Source organism: Colius striatus, chromosome 5, assembly GCF_028858725.1.
Source record: "Colius striatus isolate bColStr4 chromosome 5, bColStr4.1.hap1, whole genome shotgun sequence".
NCBI lineage: Eukaryota > Metazoa > Chordata > Aves > Coliiformes > Coliidae > Colius > Colius striatus.
This window is the reverse complement of record NC_084763.1, coordinates 41,199,598-41,221,184: the sequence shown is the minus strand read 5'-3', so window position 1 is coordinate 41,221,184 and position 21,587 is coordinate 41,199,598. Positions and strand designations below refer to the sequence as shown.

The 21,587-nt window shown below is 40.4% G+C and overlaps 1 protein-coding gene across 1 annotated transcript in view; it reads right to left on the bottom strand.

The window, feature by feature from the left end:
* The window catches only part of DPP6 (dipeptidyl peptidase like 6), a 434,766-nt gene that overhangs the window by 98,065 nt on the left and 315,114 nt on the right, over positions 1–21,587 (bottom strand). The window contains exon 7 of the mRNA XM_061996360.1: positions 10,672–10,753. Within this exon, the coding sequence (XP_061852344.1) occupies positions 10,672–10,753 (82 nt within the window). The remainder of the gene's footprint in view (positions 1–10,671; positions 10,754–21,587) is intronic.

The following is a 21,587-nucleotide window of genomic DNA, read 5'->3' as shown; positions in this document are numbered from 1 at the left end:
ACCCCTTCTCCCTCCATTTCTAGCGCTCTCTAATTCCCTCCAAATATTTTGGAGGTAGCTGTCCGAAGCCAGTTTTGGTTTTTTCAGTCATATGAAAACTGGAAGCTGAGGATTGTGAAAATAAAATACTGCAAAGAGAGAAAGATTCCCTGCTGGTTTATCCAAGTCAAAACTTGTCCTGACTGCACAGAATTAGCATACCCATCCTTGTCTGTGCAGCATCTTGAAGTAGATACGATGATTGTGTTTTCACTTTTGGATATCAAGGAACTCTGACAAGCACTCTACCAGAAAGGTCTTGGCATTTTGCAGCTATCATTCTTACATCATCTGCAGCATAAAAATGTGTGATCAGCTCAAAATCAGTTCTAAGGCTTGTTGCAGATCGTCTATGCATTATTTTATGAATATTCTGCCAATTTCTTCTTTTGAATCTCATGAAATGCAAACTCTGATGTTCAAATAGCTTCCATTAATGCATTCTGTCATCAGTGTTGTCAATGCAGATGACATGATTATGTCAACTCTTATTGCTTCTTCAAAAATGGTAACAAAACCACAAACTACTCCTCACCAATGAGCTTACATAATAACAGATAATATTTTAATTAGGCTTTCCTTGTTGCCATTTAAATACAGCTTGATAGCAGGTGGGAAAAAAGACATAAGACAAAAAAACTTGAAAATATTTTCATTTTCTTCATCAAAATAGCTCGTGTTCACAATTCAGGGAAAACAGGTAACAATTTTGATGGAGGAGTGAGGTAAAGAATTTTAAAATCAACTTTTTTCTTCACAAAACCAAAACATCACTATTAAAGCCAGCGATGAACCAAAAAAAGTCTTCTACCTAATCAACACATTGCAGAGGATCACAACTTGAGAAATTATTGACAGAAAAGGCTACAGTTTCAGTTTTTCATATCAGGGTTTATCTTTGTTTTAATTCAAAGAAAGAAGCTAACCCCTTACCAAGCCAAGGATTTAGAAGACACAGCACTTTCTGAAGGTAAGCAACAAATAGATAAGGCTTACTTAAATTCAACGTCACCCTGCTCAGAGACCACATCAGTTCTAAAATCATTCTGTAGAAAGGTTTTCAGGACAGACAAGCTGAAAATACCCAAGGGGACCACTAAAACCAGAGAATACAGTAGTATGGATTAATGAACATAAGAATTGTGCTGATGCACAAACACATCAAAACCAGTATTCATGACTTCCCATTGGAGACTGAAGGCTTTTACACATTTGATATCAGTAGTGTAAGAGATTAACTGCATGGAAATCAATTATGTGAAAGGAAATATAATTGATTCTGCAAAGGAAAACCATCAGTTACTGTAAAAGACATTAAAAATCTGCTGCGTTGATTACATATCTAGGAAAGGAAGTACAGAAGAGTCACCACTTGTAAATCATGCAAATCTGATTTTAGCCTTGTGTTTTGGAAATTGCTAACATCCCTGGTAAAATAAATGTTAAGAACTTAATTTTGCTTTCATTGCATGTAATCGACAAAGAGACTAAGAATCCAGAGAGAATGGAAAAGCATTTCTTCATGTCTTCAAATAAAGTAATATTTTCTATGAATAGTGTCCAGGCTTCATTTAAGAGCTCCTGAGAGAGGGATGTGGATTTGCAGATCTGGGAATGACTTCTCTGGGGATGTGGGAGATGATCATCTTGCCTGCAAGAAGTGGGCATGGGAATAAAGTAAGTGAAGGAGCAGTGGGGGGAAGGTCAGGAGACTCAGCAACATGAGAGGTATCAAAAAGGATGTTGAAGGATCTTATTTGAGATCCTGAATGAAAAGAGGAGCAGACAGAGTCTAAGCTGATTGATTGGGCTGGTGAACTGGATTTCTGTGAAGGCAAAGGCTGGAAACTGCTGACTTGAGGCACCATAAGACAGAGTCCTGCTCTGTGAACAGATCTGCAGCTACAGAGTAGTTTCAATGGCCCAGTTGTGGGGCTGGGAGCAATGTCCTGCCTGGGAAGAAGAGCTTTAAACTGAGAAAAACAGGGAAAGGCAATGATGGCCCACAGTCAGGCAAGAAAGTGCTAGGCCAGGCTGGCAAGAAAAGGAAGACAAAGGAGGCAAAGAGGAAGGAAAAGGAAGAAAAGAAGGCAGAAGGCCTGTGTGGATGAGCACATTGCTCCTGACACAACTCTTGACATTACAAGAGAGCATACAAGAAGTACAAACAGGGACAGGTGACTTGGAAGGAATATATAGGCATTGTCTGATTGTGCATGGATGGGCTTAGGAAAACCAAAGCTTGTCTGGAGCTGAATTAAGTGAGGGAGATGAAGGACAATAAGAATGGCTTCTACACGTACATCAGCAGTAAAAGAAAGTCTAAGGAGAATAAGGATATCCTGCAAGCAATTTTATTTAGCTATTGAGCATGTTCTATGAACCCTATATATTGCAATTCCGTATTGGGAACGGCTCAGGTTTTTCTAAGATTATCATTCTTACTAAATCATGCCTGTGGTATGTCTACAGCATTCACTGAAGTCTGGAGACCTTTTCCCCCAGAAATGTTAAAGCTCCCTTTGGAAAGCAGAATACTTTGTAAGATCCTGTGGTTTTTAAGGTCTTCAGAGACAGTCCAAAACTGACAAAACTGACAGTCAAGATGAACTCCCATTTAATGGACTATAGAAGTAAGGACTGAGTTCTATGATCTGGAGACACATTCCTGAACTTTTTTCCTTTTAAATTGTACACAGAAGAGATTTTTTTTTTTTTTTTGCCTTTGCCTCCCAGCTCAAGTCCTTAAGTGCATTAACATTCTTCTCAGGTTTCTACAAGCTCCTCTACAGTTTTGACATTGCATCATTACAAACGCTGTGCATTTCCATTTGTATTCTGTGAGCAGGCTAGTCCACAACACATACAGATTCTAATCACACCTAGAATCTGCCAGAGCCCAGACAAATAAGCAAGTATCATGATTCTGGAGATTCAAATATATATGTTTCAAGAAAAATGCAATGTCCTATTTTCTGTTCTTCAGGGAAGAACAGAGGGTTTATTTCACCTCATCAAAGAGAACCATGTCTGCTTGGATTTCCTTGCCCTGGATTCTAGTGGGGTTATTTTAATTTATAACTGCCTTGTTATATTAAAGAATGTATCAGTAAATGTACCATTTAGTACAGAACTCTAATTCTGCTTTTAAGTCCTGCTTGATGGATTATCTTGTATTCTGTAACCTAATATCACTGATGGTTATGTAGGGCATCAGTATAAATTAGATTATTTAATGTGAGATGGTACAGGGTTTAATTTTAAATATTTTATTGTGTTACAGAATGAATATCTGGCTAAGGATAACTCAGAGATTACTTGTCAGCATAAAGAAGCTGGCAACTAGGATTCAGGGTTCCTCCAGGTATGCATCTGTCCTTGGATGGTGAGCTAGTCAGTGTAATATTCCTCTTTAAATAGAAGCAATCAACACCTATTCCAGCAACTGAAGAGCAGAGCTAACAGAACTCTTCCTGAAGCTTTTTCATGGCTCTGATGAATGGTGGTTTCTGGGGAAGGAGAGACCACCACCACCACACACTAAAGTGAGCTGCTCCTGTCCCATAAAGGACAATGCTGCTGGCATTCTAACATCTGCCACTTCGTCATACTCTCACCAATGACTGTTGCTATCTAAAGGAAAAGCTAGCTATTTTCATGGCACAAAATAGCTTTTCAAGAACAACACTTCTCATAAGCACTTATTTCAGTGCACATCATCTACCAACCATGGTTTTGTAACATGCCAGAAACAGTCCTAAAGTTGATACTTCTAGCTCATAGATGTCTGAAATGAAAAATGCCCTCAACAGAAGATATATGTTCAATATCCATAAAGTACAACTGAAATTAAAAGAATATCAACCCTTTATATCTCTGTAATGAGGGAATTCTTTTCAGTGGAACTGACTCTTTGATATTGTTTCCCTGTCAGGAATTTTTCACTTTATGCAACTGCAGTAGCATACAATGAGGTGTGGTAACATATAGAGAGAGAGAATTCAGTACTTGCCCTATAGCACAACAAGGTGGGGAACTGCTCGAAGCTAGCAAGTCCATCAGTACATACATTTCTTGTACGTACATCTTCCGTTTCCTTAACACAGAGTGTGGATGCCCATAACAATACGTTAATTCTGTAAGTCCACTGTAGGGTAGGAATATCTTGCCATCTCACTGCTGTAACTTAACCATAAAACAAAGTGACATATATGAAGCCACAGAAAAAGTCTATGGCAGTGTCTCACCCTCAGGGACAATGCCCTAAATACTATGTCTCACAGTTAGATGTAAGAGCTGTGACTTCCTTCTGATTTGTTAAAACTCCAATGGCAAAAAAATCAAGTTAATTTTTCCCTCTGAAATCTTTCACACCCACAAAAGAGCAACATCTTATTTACAATTCACCTTTATCTTCTTGCAGTAACATTTATCATAGCATCTTCATTTACCTTAAATATCTCACTCTTTTGCCACTGATGAAAATGCAGTACCAAGGATGCTGAGAGGGGAAGGGACACAACTGTTCTCAGCAGAGCTCACAACACTGACTGTGCCAAGGCTTCCCTTTGGTGAACCAGGACCAAATACATGAAGCCCGCTGATATCAAAGGAAATCACAGGATATGTAAAACAAAAATAGGATGCTATTGTCACTGTGGCCAAAGAGCAGGGCAAAGGGGACAACATACACACTTTTCAGTGGAATTCTCTGAATAAAATGGCAGGAGAGAGAGAGAAGAGGAATCCCTGACTAGAGTAACCTCTCCAGGTATTCAGTATTCATGTAATATATCTGTTATATTCTGACACTGGAAAAGGGGAGGAAGGGGAGACAGTACATCATTATCCTGAAACTCCTCTTTTCCCAGAATGGAGGGACCACAAATGGCTGTCTCAATATGCCTTACTGTACTTAAATAGGACTTATATAGACACTGTGGGGAGAGGGCTTTTCTTCCTTGCAACTAGCAACGTAACAAAGCCAGGACAAATACACAGAGCAGACCACAGTGAAATATTGATTCAGATGTCATTGCAAATACTAAAAGGTGATAGAACAGCAGCTTGAAAATAATGATGTGAAAATCTATGAAATAATGGTGAAGACAAATAAACCTACAGCAATTATACACAGCAGTTCAAAAGCATGGCTGGATTAGGAACAACAGCAGATGATTCACTGTGAAAATGGTCCTCCTCACTCGATATCTCTGCAGCCCTTCTGCCTGGAACTAAGCTGGCATGACAGGCACAAATTCAGGCAAGGAAAAACCTGCTAATTAGAGAAGTCACTCCAGTTTAGTTCCAGGTGTCATCACTGAAACAGCTTTTTTGCATCTAGATAACCTAGTTGGCCAGACATTATGCTACAGTGTTAAAAAATGTTGGTAAGAGCAAATTAGATGGATAAAGTCTGGCTCTGTGCAGCAGAATCTGTCATTCAAATGTTTTATATATAAAAGAAATCCAGTATTTCTCTTCATTGTATAGCACTTTTAAAACAGTAATATGTGTGACAATAAGCCTTTTACAAACATTAGCATCCACTGTCTGAGGGTGCTTGCAAATCCCTAACATGATGAGAGCGAAAGACTTGCTCCTCCTTTTTTTTGCCCCTGGCCTTTGCACTCCACTGAAATAGAGAATTCTTAATGTAACTTCTGCACGTGCTGGGTAGCATAGCTTCTGTTACTTCAGAAGCAGTTATACATTTGATTTCTGCATAATAAACAAAAACGAAAGTTAGTTCCTGCTCCAAAAGAGCTGACAATGGAAAAGGTTTCTTGACTATGAATGCAGGAGAAACCCATTTTGACCATTTTGTGGGGTTGCATGAGTGTGAGAGCATACAAGATTTCCAGCAACTGTAATCCTCTCCCTGTATATTTTTGTACTCCAAAGAAACAGCGGAAACTGACCAACTGGTCAGAAGCTAAAAGAAAAAATGTTTCTCTTTGCTAAAGAGTAAACACTGTGATATGAGAGAGACTTTATTGAATCAAAACTGCTGCCTTTGAAGTTGTGCAGAACTGCTTCCCCCAGCATCTGATGTGTCACTGTTACCATTAGTATGTCAGGCCTGTTACAGCTTCTGATAAAAAAAAAAAAAAAAAGGAAAATAACAGCACAACGGTTTCTCTGCTTTTCAAATTGGAGTTTAACAACGGTGAACTGCGCTTTAGTGCTGTCCATGCAGCATTATTAGAGCAGTCCCCCTGTGTATATACCTACTTAGTGCCTAAAGCAAATATTTTGATCATGCATAGGCTCATTTTGGAAAAAAAAAAAAAACCTCAGATAAAAGCCTCCTGAAAACTTCAGGTTTTTCTATATTCCTTGGGCACTTCAGCTACATGTATGCATGAGACAGTCTCTTGCTCCTGAAGCACTCCCTGACTTCATCCATGCTGCTGTGTAAATCAGCAACAGAAACCTTCTTAAAATGTACTTTTGGTTTATTTTGATAGAGGGGTTCAAGCCTGTTAGCCACACAGGTTTTATGAAAACTGAGTTCAGGGTCATGGTAACTGTTAAAACTTTGTATAGACATTGTTGGGGCAAATGTTCCACGGAAAGCTCACGTGAGCCCTCTGCATGTGGGCAGAAACTCACTGTAAAAGATGTAACATGCTGAAACTGGTAAAATATTCCAACAAGACTGATTAACAGAAGGGGCTTTTTTGTGGCAGAATTGAAACTCCAAAAGTGAGTAGCTGTTGAGTTATAAATAGCGAGATGAGAAAAAGAGAGGAAATCTAAGGAGTGAAAAATTTTACAAAGACCAGTATAGATGGAACAGGGAGAAGACAGAGCTGAAAAATTTTTTGCAGTCCTATCACACCTATTTCTATTGCTAGAAACTATGACACAACCTGAGGATAAATACAGCCTATTCACTGAACGCCACAAAACACCACACTGAAGGTCAGTGGGCTGATGTTATTCCATAGACTTTGGGCTGTTGGTTGCAGCATGGAAATGATGGATTATTTTTTCACAGTCATTTTGCATAGTTATTTACACCAACAAAAAGTGAGTATATGACAGTGCTATTCCAATTTATTGGTGTTTTTTCACTCATTGTACAAATCTGTAAATGATGGCACATCACAGAGCAGATGAGAGGAGTGAGCTGTTTAATAACAGCCACATTTAGGAAATGCGTTCTCTCTTGCACAGAAGTTAGTGGCTCTCTGTTGACTCAGGAGCTCACATAGGTAAGGGCCCAATTCTTCCAACAGCTTTGAAAGACTTAATTTGTTAAGACTTTGTCTAAGATCTGAGACAGGCATTTTTTCCAAGGTGCCAGAAGTGAGGGCTTTTTTGCACTCTGATATTCTAACAGATCTTCTCAGATCCGGTATCTGACATTACTTAAACAGCTCTGTTGGCATGTGTGGCATTCTGCAGGCTAGTAAGAAGTCAAGAATCATGCTCTGAGGAGTTAATCATCTAAAAATTGGCATATAATTTAATGAGTAAGGACAAAAGAAAACAAGACAAATAGAAAATTGCTCCTGGGAAAGTTCCTCTGTTTATTTTTAATCGCAAAGAATGCAGATCATTCAGGCTGCTTCTGTTTCAGATTTGCTTCTTTTTTGAATGATTAGACATGCAAGGCAGAAAGAGGTCAGACACAGTGACCAAAAGTTTTCCTAGGAAGGACAAAATAGAAGCTGTAAAGGGCATACAAAATTTTGGAACCAAATCCTCTTACTCATTCTCCTTCATGTTGACAAAGGACAAATCAGGAGATTCCAAGGTGAAAACTTTTTATTTCTTGAAAACTGAGTTATCTTCAAAGTGATGGAAAATCCACCTACCCCTTGCTCCCACCTTGCACAGGAGCTGCAGCATGAACTTGAGTTGCAGCCTGTGCTCAGAGGGCTGCTGCTGTGAGCAGCACCATAGCTGGCACACACTTGTGTATCTTACTGCAGATGTAGGACCACCCTCCGTACTCTTAACATATGTTTGGCCTTCTAACTTCCTAGAACCAGGGGAGCTGATACATATTTCCCAGTGTATTACTCCTTTTCATCCCACTTGACACTTTTTCTCTCCTTCTCCTGCAACACAACACAGTTTGAGCAAAGACATTCACAGTATCAAGTTTTAAACAGACATTAGCTTTTCTTTGCCTTTGCACTCGATGTTGTCCACACAGGAGGAGACATGAATTTCACTGGCATTTATATTCTGCGTAACTCAATTAGTCCTAAAATACAGAACAGGGAGCATAGTGTACTTTATCTCATCAATAATGCCTGTAGAAATTTTTTTACAAAAGTTTCTTTTATTTGTTTCTGGCAATTCTCTGCTGACCATTAGCTATAAACAGCTATCATATCAATGCATGTAAAAGCCTGATTATTTCATAGACTACAGCTATAATTTTACTTTAAGGTATATGACTAGCAGGGAAAAGAGTAAAAGGCATATATGATAGAGGTATGGAAAATAATGCTCAAAACTACCAGTGAGATTCTTCTCGCTTCCCCTGATTCCAAATGCCAGAACAGGGAATACAGCTGAATTGCAGGCCAATAGATTTACATATTTGGAAGGAAATTAAAGAAAGGAAAGAAGAAAAAAAGAAACATGCAGAACAAATCCACTGTTGCAAGACATGTCTGAGATTCATATGAAATTCAAGAGTCATGTGAATATGTGAAGCTACTCAATAAAACCACTTGCCATGCATCCCACACACAAATATGTATACTAAATCTGATGTCTTGGGGAATTAAGTTTTCACTGTATATTTCTTAATAAAAATTGGTGGAAATTGGTATTGATTATTTCAGCATTAAAAGAGAAATCTTGGAGTAAAGAAGACTTTCTGGACTGTATGTACTATGTTGTTGCATATATAATTCGTCCATTTTTAAATGAACAGTTTTCCTTTCTGTAATGTTATGTTACTTTGGCAGAGAAGGCGATGGAGGAAGTTAATTGGTTATCTTGACTTTGGTGTGAGAAAAGTCAAATCTTCTTTTCAAGGTGGAAGTTAAGTTCTACTTGGTAAAACTGACATGAATGTGAAACAATAATGTGCTGTGACTCAAAGTGCTGAAGGCACAGCAAGTTCCAGCAAACCTATATTCAAGAAAGGAAGATTCCGTTGTGAAGGAAACTAACACTAATGCAATTCAATATCAGCTTTGAATAACAGATGTAGCTTTCACTACACATGGTGAAGCTCACTTTGTAGGACTTAAAAAAGAAAGAGCTAGTGAACAGTGAATTAAAAAAAAATGCTGGTCTGCTTTTGCTTTCTCTGCTGTGTCCTAAAAGTAATCTCTATTCCTCAATACAGTGTGTTTTCAACTTATTGTATAATACTATCAGCTGACCAGAAGCCTGATGATGAGAACACAGTAGTCTTCACCAATGAATGTAAAAGAGAGCTTTGGCATGATCAGATCCCAGTCTCTGTGAATCTGTACAAATTGCTCAGTGGTGATTTTCTGGACAGCAGCCCAGCAAATTTGAAATGGCACATGTTAGAGGAAGAAAGTGGGGCATCTACATGTGTGCAACAAGAAAAAATTAGTGCCTCAGAAGTAATTTTGCATATTGGTAAAGCCTGATGCATTTCCACTCCTATCAGATTTGAGCTCACTGATTCTTTCAAACCTGATTTTCCCAGTGATGCAGAGGAGACACTTTCTTATTCCTGTATCTGTTATTTTTCCTCCAACTTGACTTGCTGACTGGCAATTATAATGTCTCCTATTAATGTTTTTTTAAATCACAGAAGTTGAAAACAATCTAGTAAAGGACACAGACAAAAAAATCCCCCAGAGAGGACTGGAGACAGGAGACATATGCCAGACTTTCTCTGATAATGAGCCTTCAAAGCTCATTTATTGGTATAAAATTTCCATATTATTATAAAACTTGCCACTTTTTCTTCTTTTGTAACAGTAGGGAGTGTTTGGAATATGAAAAACCTTAATACTGGACTTGAATCAGGGAATGACACCAGGGGATTTGTCCAGGAAATAAGTCCTCCAAAAAAGGGATAAATCCAAGATGGCAGTGGCTCAAGGAAAAACGCTGGAGACTTCAGGATTGCTGCAGCATGAAAGTGTCCATGAAACACAACAAATCCCTGAAAAATGGTTTTTTTTTAAAAGCCAGTTCTGAAAATGTTCCTGAATACACTTCTGCTTTTGAATATTTTGCAAAGAACCAGTCAACAAATTCAGGGTAACTCAGTTCTAGAAAGATGCATTCTCTAAACAGGGCTGCTAAGATTTAAATATACCTAGTGTCAAGTCTGCAAACCAGAAGATACCCTTGTGAAGCAATGATATGCTAACTAAATCATACTGTCTATTACGTCCATAATCTGTCCTGCATCCAACATTGGGAGAAGCAGGTGTATTCTCTCAAAGAGCTTCAATAAAGTGTTCTTCCTCTGCATTTTAGACACAATTTCTTTGCAGTAAATGAATACATTTGGGAATTTTATAAATAAATGACATGATAAAACAAACTCCCAAAAGATGCTACAAGCTAGCACACAGGTTTCAAGAAACTAGTCAATAAAGAATTATTCTTGCTTCCAAACAATAGCAGCATGGTCTCTAAATTCATTTACACACTTGTTCTTTCTCTTACCAGCTGTTGCCCTTTTGGACCCCAACCAGCATACTGAAGCTTTGCATTGCTGACCTCAGGGGGATACAAATTCTGGGGATCCCTGCAAAAAGAGAAAAATAAGATTTCAGCTTCAGAAATGTCCTTCTTTAAGGTGATGCACATCTGCTTTGGAAATCCATTACGAGCTTGTAAGGCATCTTTCAGCTGGAATAATCTAATATTTAGTGCCAGATTTCAGTAGATATTTTAATGTAAAGTAAGTACTACATCTTCTAGCAAGCCTTGGTAAGACCAAGTATTTAACTGACAATCTATCTTTCTTATTAATATGAAGCTAAACATATTAGTTCCACTGTTGACTTGCCTAAGCCTTAAGAATTTGTCAAGGGATGGCAAACAAAGTAATTGTGTTTACCAGCACCGATGATGTCCACAAAAGAAAAACAACAAGTATATTTTTAATCATATTGCCCCAAGAAAAATATTTCATCTTCACCTCATGGCATTTCTGCCTAGTAATTTTCCTTTCAACTTTACGGTAGAAAAGTTTAGAAACCATACAGTAACTGCTAGGCAGTCTGGCTTCGAAGGGGAAAGCTCCTATTAATATCAAATCTCTCTTTTTTTTTTTTTTTTTTTTTTTTTAGAAAATAAAATCAAAATGCTTTTCCTGTTCTTTCATCCATTACTTTCATTTTGTAGCAGAACATCAGTGAGACGTAGCAAATGCAATATAGAAAAAGGAGGCTTTTTTGGTAAATGTCAGAGTAGCATAATGTCATTTTATCACAGCACAGACAGCACTGCCTTCACTGTATTTATACCCAGCACAAATAATTGCATTACATATTCTGAAGTAACATTGATACAACTCTGTGTATAGCAACATTCTACAAACAAGAACACTAATAAGGCCTGTATACAGTATGCCTCATTAGCAGGTCTCAAACTGCTTTAAAAAGTAATAGTATTCTCATTACTAGTCTACAGACAGGAATAACAAGGCAATTTGAGGCCAACATCACTCAAAAACAGAGAAAATAGCCAAAGTCTACCTAGCCTTTAAGCAGAAGGCTTTTTCTTCTTGAACAGAGTTTATTTCTTCATTAAAGACAATGTTTCCCAGACCCTAATTTCAAAACAGAATAAACTGAATGCAATAATTATACACTAACCAAATTATCTTTTTTTGCCTGTTTTGTGACCTGGTGCAGTATCACAGTTAGACTCTGGCTCTGTCCTTTCAAGCAAGAACTCCCTTGGCTGCACGTTCCCAATGCCTTGGGGCTGTCATAGCAAGTCCAAAGACAGCAACAAGAGGAATGTTTAGAAATTGATTCTGTGCAGTCTTTCCAGTGTGAAGTAAATCTAGCTTTTGCTGTGAACTCCTGTTGAAAGGCCCACTAGAATCAGGGCAGAATCTAGATGAGGACAATGATGTCTACAGTTTCCCCTTCCATAACTCCTGCAGTTGGAACAGCAACTTCTGCTCTCCTGCTAGAAGATGTGTATCAGTGGTCATAAGCCATAACCCATAAAGTCTGTGAAGCCCCTGGGAAGAGGTCTGTGGAAATGATTAAAGTGCTCAAGATGACAGGTTTGATGCAGATGGGATCCTTTAGGAATGTGGAGGGACAAGAATGGTTTGTTGACACACTGACCCTTCAAGTCTGAACAAACTGCAGAGTGCACAGATAGCTTTTAGCTCTATAGGCAGCGTCACCCACAACTGCTGCCAGTGGAGTAAAATTATGTCTCTTCTTCTCATGTTTTTTAACTAGAAGATGTCCTCATGGGCAGCCTAAAGTCACAGAATCACAGAATCACAAAATCTTAAGGACTGGAAGGGAACTTGAAAGACATTTTTGTATGAATAAGTGAGCTCGCATACTGCACTTCTCCTAATAGCAGCCATAAAATTCCTATTCCATTAAGAATAACCATACAACTTCTTCTGGGTAACTTCTTCCAAGCTTGTGTGCATTCGCTATTTCAGTTTCAAGCCAGATATTCCTGTTAAGACTCAATCTATTTCGTTAGCTATCTTGATTATCTTAACAGGAGGAAAAGAGAAAAATAGTGAATCAAATGAAAAACTCTTATGGGAGAACAAAAAAAAAACCCTTCACTATTTGTCAAATGAACTACCTAGTTCGTGAGGTTTTTTACCCATGGTAAGAAGACGAGCAAGATATTATGAATAAAAGGGGAAATATCATCCCTGAATAAACAGATTATACAAATTCTAAGAATTCAAACCTATAAAGCTTCAGATAATACAAGTGGAGCTATGGGACAGAACTAACAATTACAGACAGTAATTCAGACCAGAGCCCAGACAAGTCCTGTCAGTTCTGCTCACTGCATCATCTTTCAGAAGAGGAAAACTAGCACAATGAGAAATACTACATAAGCCAGCTTTGGTAGCTGATAAGGCAGAAGGGAAAGCACTCTGTTTGACCTAACAACAAAGAACTCTGCTGCAAACAAAAAAGCAAAGTCATCTTCCACTTCTCTGGCATGGCTGAGGAAAGATAAAATTGCATCTCCTGACTTTTGGCTGGGAAACTTGTAGCAAAATTTTGTTTGTTAACCTCAAAGCCTTTTGATAAATATGCTGACTGATATATATATAAATATTTTGATAGAAAGGCTGACTGATGGAATTTAATATTGTCTGGAGGTGATTGATTTACAAACCTAGCTACAACAAACCTCTATATTCAGCACGTATGAGCATGCATGTCCAGGTTGTGATGTAGACCACTGGAGATAGGAGGTGGTCAAGCATATATCCTCATGCTATAATTTGTCAATTTCTAACATGAGTTCTAAAAGCAATCCAGAATCCTAGTTTCTCTCCACAAACATTCCTGAGAGATCAACATTTTCCTAGCGAGCATCTTTCAGAAAAGAGCTCACAAGGGGAAAGCTATCATCCAAATAAGCCCTAATATATCTCACAGAAGGAGTTGACTGGCATGAGATTCCATTTATGCTTGAAGGTAGCATGAAAATGGAGTCCACCTACTTTTGAACCCTACTGTGAAAGACCAGATGCCCACATGAGTACTCAGGCTAAACTGGGTGCATGATCTGTGGTGTAATACATGTGGACTCTCTCTCTTGGCAGTCCCAAGCGATCCTGTTACAAATCCATTATCTCAACTATAGAGAGAGGAGGAGGAGTTGTCTACACAGTGGCTCTAGGTGAGAAGGCCACGATTCTCTGCTGCTCTCCCCAGGAAAGCACTTAGTGATCCTCAAACTGAAAAAAACATTTTGAGACCAGCTATCAAATACATTCCCAATTAACTCATACTATTCTGGACCTTTAGGTCTCCTTCATACAAATTTCTTATGGAAGTCAGACCAAATCAATACATATATCCCATTTGTCCACTCTCCAACTGCTGCATAAATGGAGTCTCATGCCAGCCACTTTCTTCTGGAAGGTATACTATTACTGATAAGCTATAGTTCTCCACAGTTACATCCCTCTTTTCCAAAACAGCCTGCTTAAAATTCCTCTGTATTTTTTTCTTGCATCAATCTATCAATATTATGGGTCATCTCAGCTTCTCCAAAGAGCCAGTGCTCCTCATAGACCTTCATAATTATGACTTGTTTGAATCTTAGTCTTCCCCTTGTGAGCTCATTTCTGCAGGATGCTGACTAGAAAATGGGCTAATCTGAAGGCAGTCAGTGTATCTCCTGTTATTAGCTTGCATCAAGAACTAGGCTCACTGCATCCTTTCACTTTTTTCACTATTTTCTTTGTGGAAAAGAACCTGCCAAAGAAATGGCAGGCCTTATTAAAGAGTTGCCTTTTTTTTTTCTTTTTTTTTTTCTTAATCTTAGAATGATCACTTTTAAAGCCTGAGAAAGGAGGAAATAATAATGTTGTTTTAACTACAGATCGTATTGGTTTTGCGGAACTTTTTACATCCATGTGTTGTGTAGGCACAGACGTAGCTTGGACCAGCCAGCTTGAATAAAGATGGTAGGGATAAGTTAATGCAGCTGGCATGCTACTTCAGAAACAGGTGCTGCAAGTTAATCAATTGGGCCCTGGGTGATCTCATGGGCAGAAGCAGCATATAAGGAGGTAGCTAGCAAAGGAAGGGTGGCTTTGAGTCAGCTCTGGTGGTTGTACTATGTTGCCCCTGTATGTCTCTGCACGTGCATTACTTAGACCCTCTACGTCTTTGAGTGATTATTGCCTTCACAACAACAACATTTGGTGACCCCGACGTGATTCGCTGAATCGGTTGGATCAAGAACCCTTGGCAGAAAAGCACTTGGATTCCTGCTGGAAAAGGCAAGTAATCTGAGCAAACTGATATAATGGGAAAAATGCTAAGCAAAGAGGAAAATCCTATTGACACCCTTCAGCATATCCTTGCGGAAAAAGGATTCAATTATGAAAGAGAGCCTTTGCTAAGACTTGTAAGATGGGGACAGGAAGTAGGTCTCTTTGTTTCCCCCCAAGAAGTATATGAAAAAGGACACTGGGAAAACCTAGGGGACATGTTGAATAATGCTATCGGCTTGTGTAAATTGGTATCATCCATTATACACCAGCTAGAAGCTGAGCGTGCTGCCGCTGCTGCCATGAAAGCAGAAGCTGCTGCACCATCTGCGTTCCCTGTAGATGCTAAAAGATTCTTTGGAGGTGGTGACTTTATAGTACCATCGGCTCCACCTCTAGAAGAAAATACTCAAGAGATTCTTCGGAGGGGATAATGTCGTAATACCCTCGGCTCCACCTCTGGAAGAGGAGAGCATGGATGTGAGCCCACCTCCCCCAGAACCTCCTAGAGCACCGTTCCAGGAGCCGAATACACACGTTGCTTCTCCTCCCCTCCCACCCACCCTTCACCATCCTGCCCCATCCCACCCTTCTGCTATACCTGAAGGAGTACCTAACAGAGAACGGAAGGTACGTTTTACAAATGATATGCCGTTGCCCCTGAGCTCATCAATCCCTGAGTGTATTCCTCTGCCATCATCACCCCCAACTTCTAGTGAAGATCAACAAAGACAATTATTAAAGGAAGAGTTAATACAACACGGAGAAGATATGAAACACACTTTGGCCCAGCTGGAGGAACTGATAGAAAAACCAAAAGCAACAGCTAATCAACTGTTGGAACGAATTAATGAATTAACCAAAACAAAGATTAAAGTTTCATCCCCACAGGTACTCAGAGATCCTCGGCCAGATGACTATGATCCGGCTAAGAAATGGAGAGGCCTCATACGTGATGCAGTAATCGAAGGCGAATTTATTCCACAAGCCTTTCCAGTAATAACAGCACAAAGAAAACGACAATGGGCACCTTTAGATTGGAAATTGGTAAGAGAAGGCCAGAAAGCGGTAATGCAATATGGCTTGTCCAACCCATACGTTCAGACGTTACTGGATCATATTTTTGCCAGTGGGTTAATGACTCCATTTGACTCCCGGAAGCTTGCAGAAACTTTCCTGAAGCCCACTCAGGTATTACTATGGGAGTCTGAATGGGAAAAAAGAGTTGATCTGACAGTGGTGGAAAACATGGACTTACAACAGGGAGATCCGCGGCGAGTCGTCACAGCAGACATGATGCTGGGTAAAGGACCGTTTGCTGATCCTCAGGTACAAGCCCGACTGCATGAAGCTATCTTGCAGCAAACACAGACACTGGCACGTCAGGCATTTAAGATTGTTCCTGATATGGGGGTGCCAGTTCCCTCATATACAACTATTATTCAAAAACCTAATGAGCCTTTCATGACCTTCTTAGACCGTCTAAGAGCAGCTCTGGATCATATACCAAACATGTCGGCTGAAGTAAAGGCGGAAATAGGGTTACACTTAGCAGTTGCTAACGCTAACCATGATTGCAAAAAGATCCTGCAGGCTCTCCCGCGGACAGCAACTTTGGTCGATATGATAGAAGCCTGCTCTAGGGTAGGATCGTCAGCACATTTAGCTGAGGCAATGGCAACAGCATTGAAACCTTTAGTTCAAGCCCACAAAGGAGATCGGAGGCCAAAGTGCTTTAACTGTGGAAAAATAGGACACGTGAAAAATCAATGTCGGTCCAGACCATTGGTATGGACAAACAGCTCCGCCAGGCCATCTGGGTCCAATGGCAGATTTCATGGTAATTGTTACAGATGTGGCAAGTTTGGCCATAGAGCCACTGAGTGCCGCTCTCGAGTGGCCAGGCATACAATGCCTAAGGGAAACGGGTTGACGAGCGCAAAAAGGGCGAGCGCAATGACACAAAAAAGCCCTTCAACACCAAGAGCTGCCTGGATGGCCTCAGATCAGCCACTGCAGGAAGCGCAGGAGTGGATGTGGAAACAGCAGTAGATGTAACCATCCACAACACGGAGGTAACAATTATCTCCTCTAATGTTAATGGACCCCTTGGCTATGGATTAAGCGCTTTGCTTTTAGGACGGTCATCGGCCTCTCGACAGGGTATTTTTGTGCTCCCCGGTGTAATTGATGCAGACTATGAAGGAAATATTGGAATAATGGTTAAAGTTTGGCAGCCACCAGTTCATATACCTAAAGGAACTAAAATAGTGCAATTAGTTCCTTTCAGAGCTAAAGTTCCTTTCGCAGGAAGTCGTAAGCGTCGAGACGGTGGTTTTGGATCCACTGGAGTACCTGAGGTAAGACTGGCGGTGCCGCTTTCACAGGGAAAGCCCACTCAGACGGTTGTATTCCAACATCCAAATGGTGAACACATGGTTGGATACAACACATTACTGGATACGGGAGCAGATGTTACTATTGTGCCATTATCCTATTGGCCAAAAAGCTGGCCTTTAGAGAATTTAGACACCCCTGTTGTTGGAGTAGGAGGAATACAGATGACAAAAATTAGCACAGACCTGATTTCGGTATGTATACAGGGCGAAGAGAATAGATGTGTGCAAATTAGGCCCTATGTAATGAATACTTCAGTTTGGCTTTTGGGTAGAGACGCCTTAAGCCAAATGGGCTTTCGTTTCTCAAATGAAAATTTTTAATGGCAGCCATTGATGGGCGACCAATCCTGAAGTTAACTTGGCTAACAGATAAACCAGTTTGGATTGATCAATGGCCGCTAAGCAAAGAAAAGCTCGCCCACATTCATGAATTAGTAAATGAACAACTAGAGAAGGGTCATATTAAGCCATCTACCAGTCCATGGAATACACCAATTTTTACTATCCCTAAAAAATCAGGGAAGTGGAGGCTGTTACATGATTTAAGAGCTGTTAATGCAGTGATGCAGGACATGGGTGCTTTACAGCCAGGATTACCCTCTCCTGCAATGCTTCCAAAAGAGTGGCCCCTGTTGGTGATTGACTTAAAGGACTGTTTTTTCACAATTCCCTTACATGAGGATGACAGTGAGAAGTTTGCCTTTACAGTACCATCGATTAACAAACAAGAGCCAGCAAAACGATATCAATGGACTGTTTTACCTCAGGGAATGAAGAACTCACCAACTATTTGTCAAACTTATGTTGCCTGGGCACTGGCACCTCTGCGCAAAAAATACCCTCGTGTCTTATTTTACCATTATATGGATGATATCTTGATTGCAGGGAAAGGCCTGGACCAGCATCGCATTCTACAAGAAGTGAACCGACAGTTAAGCAACTCCGGGTTGGTGATCGCGCCAGAGAAGGTACAAATGCACGCCTCTTGGAAATATTTAGGTAATATTATCACTGATGCGCGCATTTATCCTCAGAAGGTGGCAATTCAAACAGATATTGCTAACTTAACAGACGTTCAAAAGCTGATAGGTGATATCCAATGGGTACGGACCATATGTGGTATCACAAATGAGGATCTTGCGCCACTAATGCCTTTGTTAAAGGGCTCAGTAGAGGCTGATAGTGCGCGAAGACTGTCTCGGCAGCAAATCCAAGCAATAGAAAAAATAGGAAGCAAGATAGTCAATAATTACAGTCATCGATATGATCCTGACTTGTCAATTAACATTGCTGTGATAAGTCAAAAACAGCATGTAATGGCAATCTTGATGCAATGGGATTCAGTAGCGAAAGACCCATTGAGGATCTTGGAGTGGATATTTTTGCCATATAATTTACAAAAAACAATTACCACGAGGCTTGAGGCAATTGCAAAAATAATAGTTAAGGCCAGGAAACGTCTGCTGGAAATAGCAGGGATTGAGGCAGACATCATTTTCGTTCCTCTCACAGATGAGTTCTTGAACTGGGCACTGCAACAATCTGATGAATTACAGTGGGCCTTATTGTCATATCCAGGAACTGTAAATAATCATTATCCGGCCCATAAATTGTTCTCTGTTAAATTTCAAATGGAAGACTGGCCGTTGAGATCAGCAGTACCCGTTAAAGGCCTGACTGTTTTTACCGACGCCAGTAAGATCCAAGCCAAAGCAGGAGTGGTTTGGTGGGAAAATGGAAAATGGCAAAATCTAACTGTCCACTCCCCAGGCAGTTCAGTTCAACTGCTGGAACTGATGGCTGTAGTTAAAACTTTTGAGAAATGGTCAGACGTCCCATTAAACATCATCTCCGATTCCCTCTATGTGGTCGATGCTGTCACTCGATTAGAGAGAGCGCTGTTGAAAGAAATCTCTAATCAGAATCTGTATAACTTATTTCTGAGACTCTGGCATCAGATAAATGAACGGCAAACTGCTTATTATATTGGACATATTCGAAGCCATTCGGGCTTAAAAGATGGCCTATCAGTTGGCAATGAAATTGTTGACAGGATAGTGGCAGCTCCTTTATTGATACCTACGGGGCCAATAATTGACAAATTTTCTCAAGCCCGAAGATCGCACGATTTTTTTCATCAAAGTGCGAAAATGCTGGCAAAGCAGTTTGACCTGACCATATCGGACGCTCAGGGTATTGTTTCCACGTGCCCTGCATGCCAGAATCAGATCGGCCTAGGAGTAGGAGTCAATCCCAGGGGTCTGGCACCATTAGGTATATGGCAATCGGATATCACTGTCTATGCTCCTTTTGGGCGATTTAAACGTATACATGTTACTATTGATACTTATTCAGCCATGGTTTGGGCCACAGCCTTAACCAGTGACAGTTCTCGAGACGTCATAAGACATTGGAGGAGTTGCTTTGCTGTCCTTGGTGTTCCAAGAGAGATAAAAACTGATAATGGCTCGGGATACATAGCCAGTAAAACACGTAAGTTTCTAAACTTATGGGGTGTTAAACATACTACTGGTATCCCAGGAAATTCCACCGGTCAAGCCATTATTGAACGGACACATCAAACCTTAAAAGGCCTTCCAGAAAAACAAAAAAAGGGGGAAGAGGGGGTGAGTCCTCAAGACAGACTAATGAAAGCCCTTTATACAATGAATCATCTCAGAATTGTGGCAAACCGGAATGAACCACCGGCATTAACACACTTTGCCCAAATGAGTCGGGATTTGGATTTTACTGACAAACCTAAAGTTTGGTATAAGAATCCCACTACTGGAGAGTGGCAAGGACCTGCAGATCTGTTAACGTGGGGAAGAGGCTATGCTTGTGTCATTACAGATCAAGGTCCCCGATGGATTCCGGCAAAATGGATCAAGCCACATCAACAGAAAGGACTTAACTGTAAGACCAATGGAAAAAACAATCTTGAGGAAAGAACCAAGTGATCCACCCTCAATCCATCACTCTATTAAAATGTAAACCCTCGCAACTGTGGCACCACTTAGGCTGCTGTAAATTCCTTCAGCTATAAAAGAATTAAAGAACTTAAGATGACCAACAGATGAAGAGATACTTCCATCTTATTGATAATGCTCACAGATCAGCATGCTAAAGGATCTGAAGAAAAGTCCAGAACTACATCAGGAAAAAGAAATATCAGTGGAGCTACCAAGACCTCATCCCTTCCTGCCAGTGTGCGTCCCTCCTACCAACACATATCAGATTGTTTATTTTGACTTTATGGATTTCTGTATTGTATTGTTCAGCGATGTAGCTGTTATTGACCTTTTGTTGTAAACTCATGGCCATGGGTAAAAATATTTGTTTTCTTCATGTACCTTTAATTCTGAAATGTGTTGCTAAAGGCTGGCTGGTTCAAAAAAGAAAAAGGGGGGAATTGTAGGCACAGACGTAGCTTGGACCAGCCAGCTTGAATAAAGATGGTAGGGATAAGTTAATGCAGCTGGCATGCTACTTCAGAAACAGGTGCTGCAAGTTAATCAATTGGGCCCTGGGTGATCTCATGGGCAGAAGCAGCATATAAGGAGGTAGCTAGCAAAGGAAGGGTGGCTTCGAGTCAGCTCTGGTGGTTGTACTACGTTGCCCCTGTACGTCTCTGCACGTGCATTACTTAGACCCTCTACGTCTTTGAGTGATTATTGCCTTCACAACAACAACAGTGTTGTCTCTTAGAATCATAGAATGGTAGGGGTTGGAAGGGGCCTTTACAGATCATCTAGTCCAACCCCCCTGCAGAAGCAGGTTCACCTAGATCAGGTTGCATAGGAACATGTCCCGGCGGGTCCTGAAGACCTGCAAGGAAGGAGACTCCACAACCCCTCTGGGCAGCCTGTGCCAGGGCTCCCTCACCTGAACAGTGAAATAGTTTTTTTTTATATTTAAGTGGAATTTTTTGTGGTCCAGCTTCACCCAATTACCCCTTGTCCTGTTGCTAGATACAATAGAAAAAAGGGATGTCCCACCCTCCTGACACCCACTATTTAGATATTTATAAATGTTAACAAGATCTCCCTCAGTCTCCTCTAGACTAAACAGCCCCAGTTCCTGCAGCCTTTCCTCGTATGAAAGATGTTCCAGTCCCCTGATCATCTTGGTGGCCCTGCGCTGGACTCTCTCCAGCACTTCCTTGTCCCTCTTGAGCTGGGGATCCCAGAACTGGACATAGATCTCCAGATGAGGCCTCACCA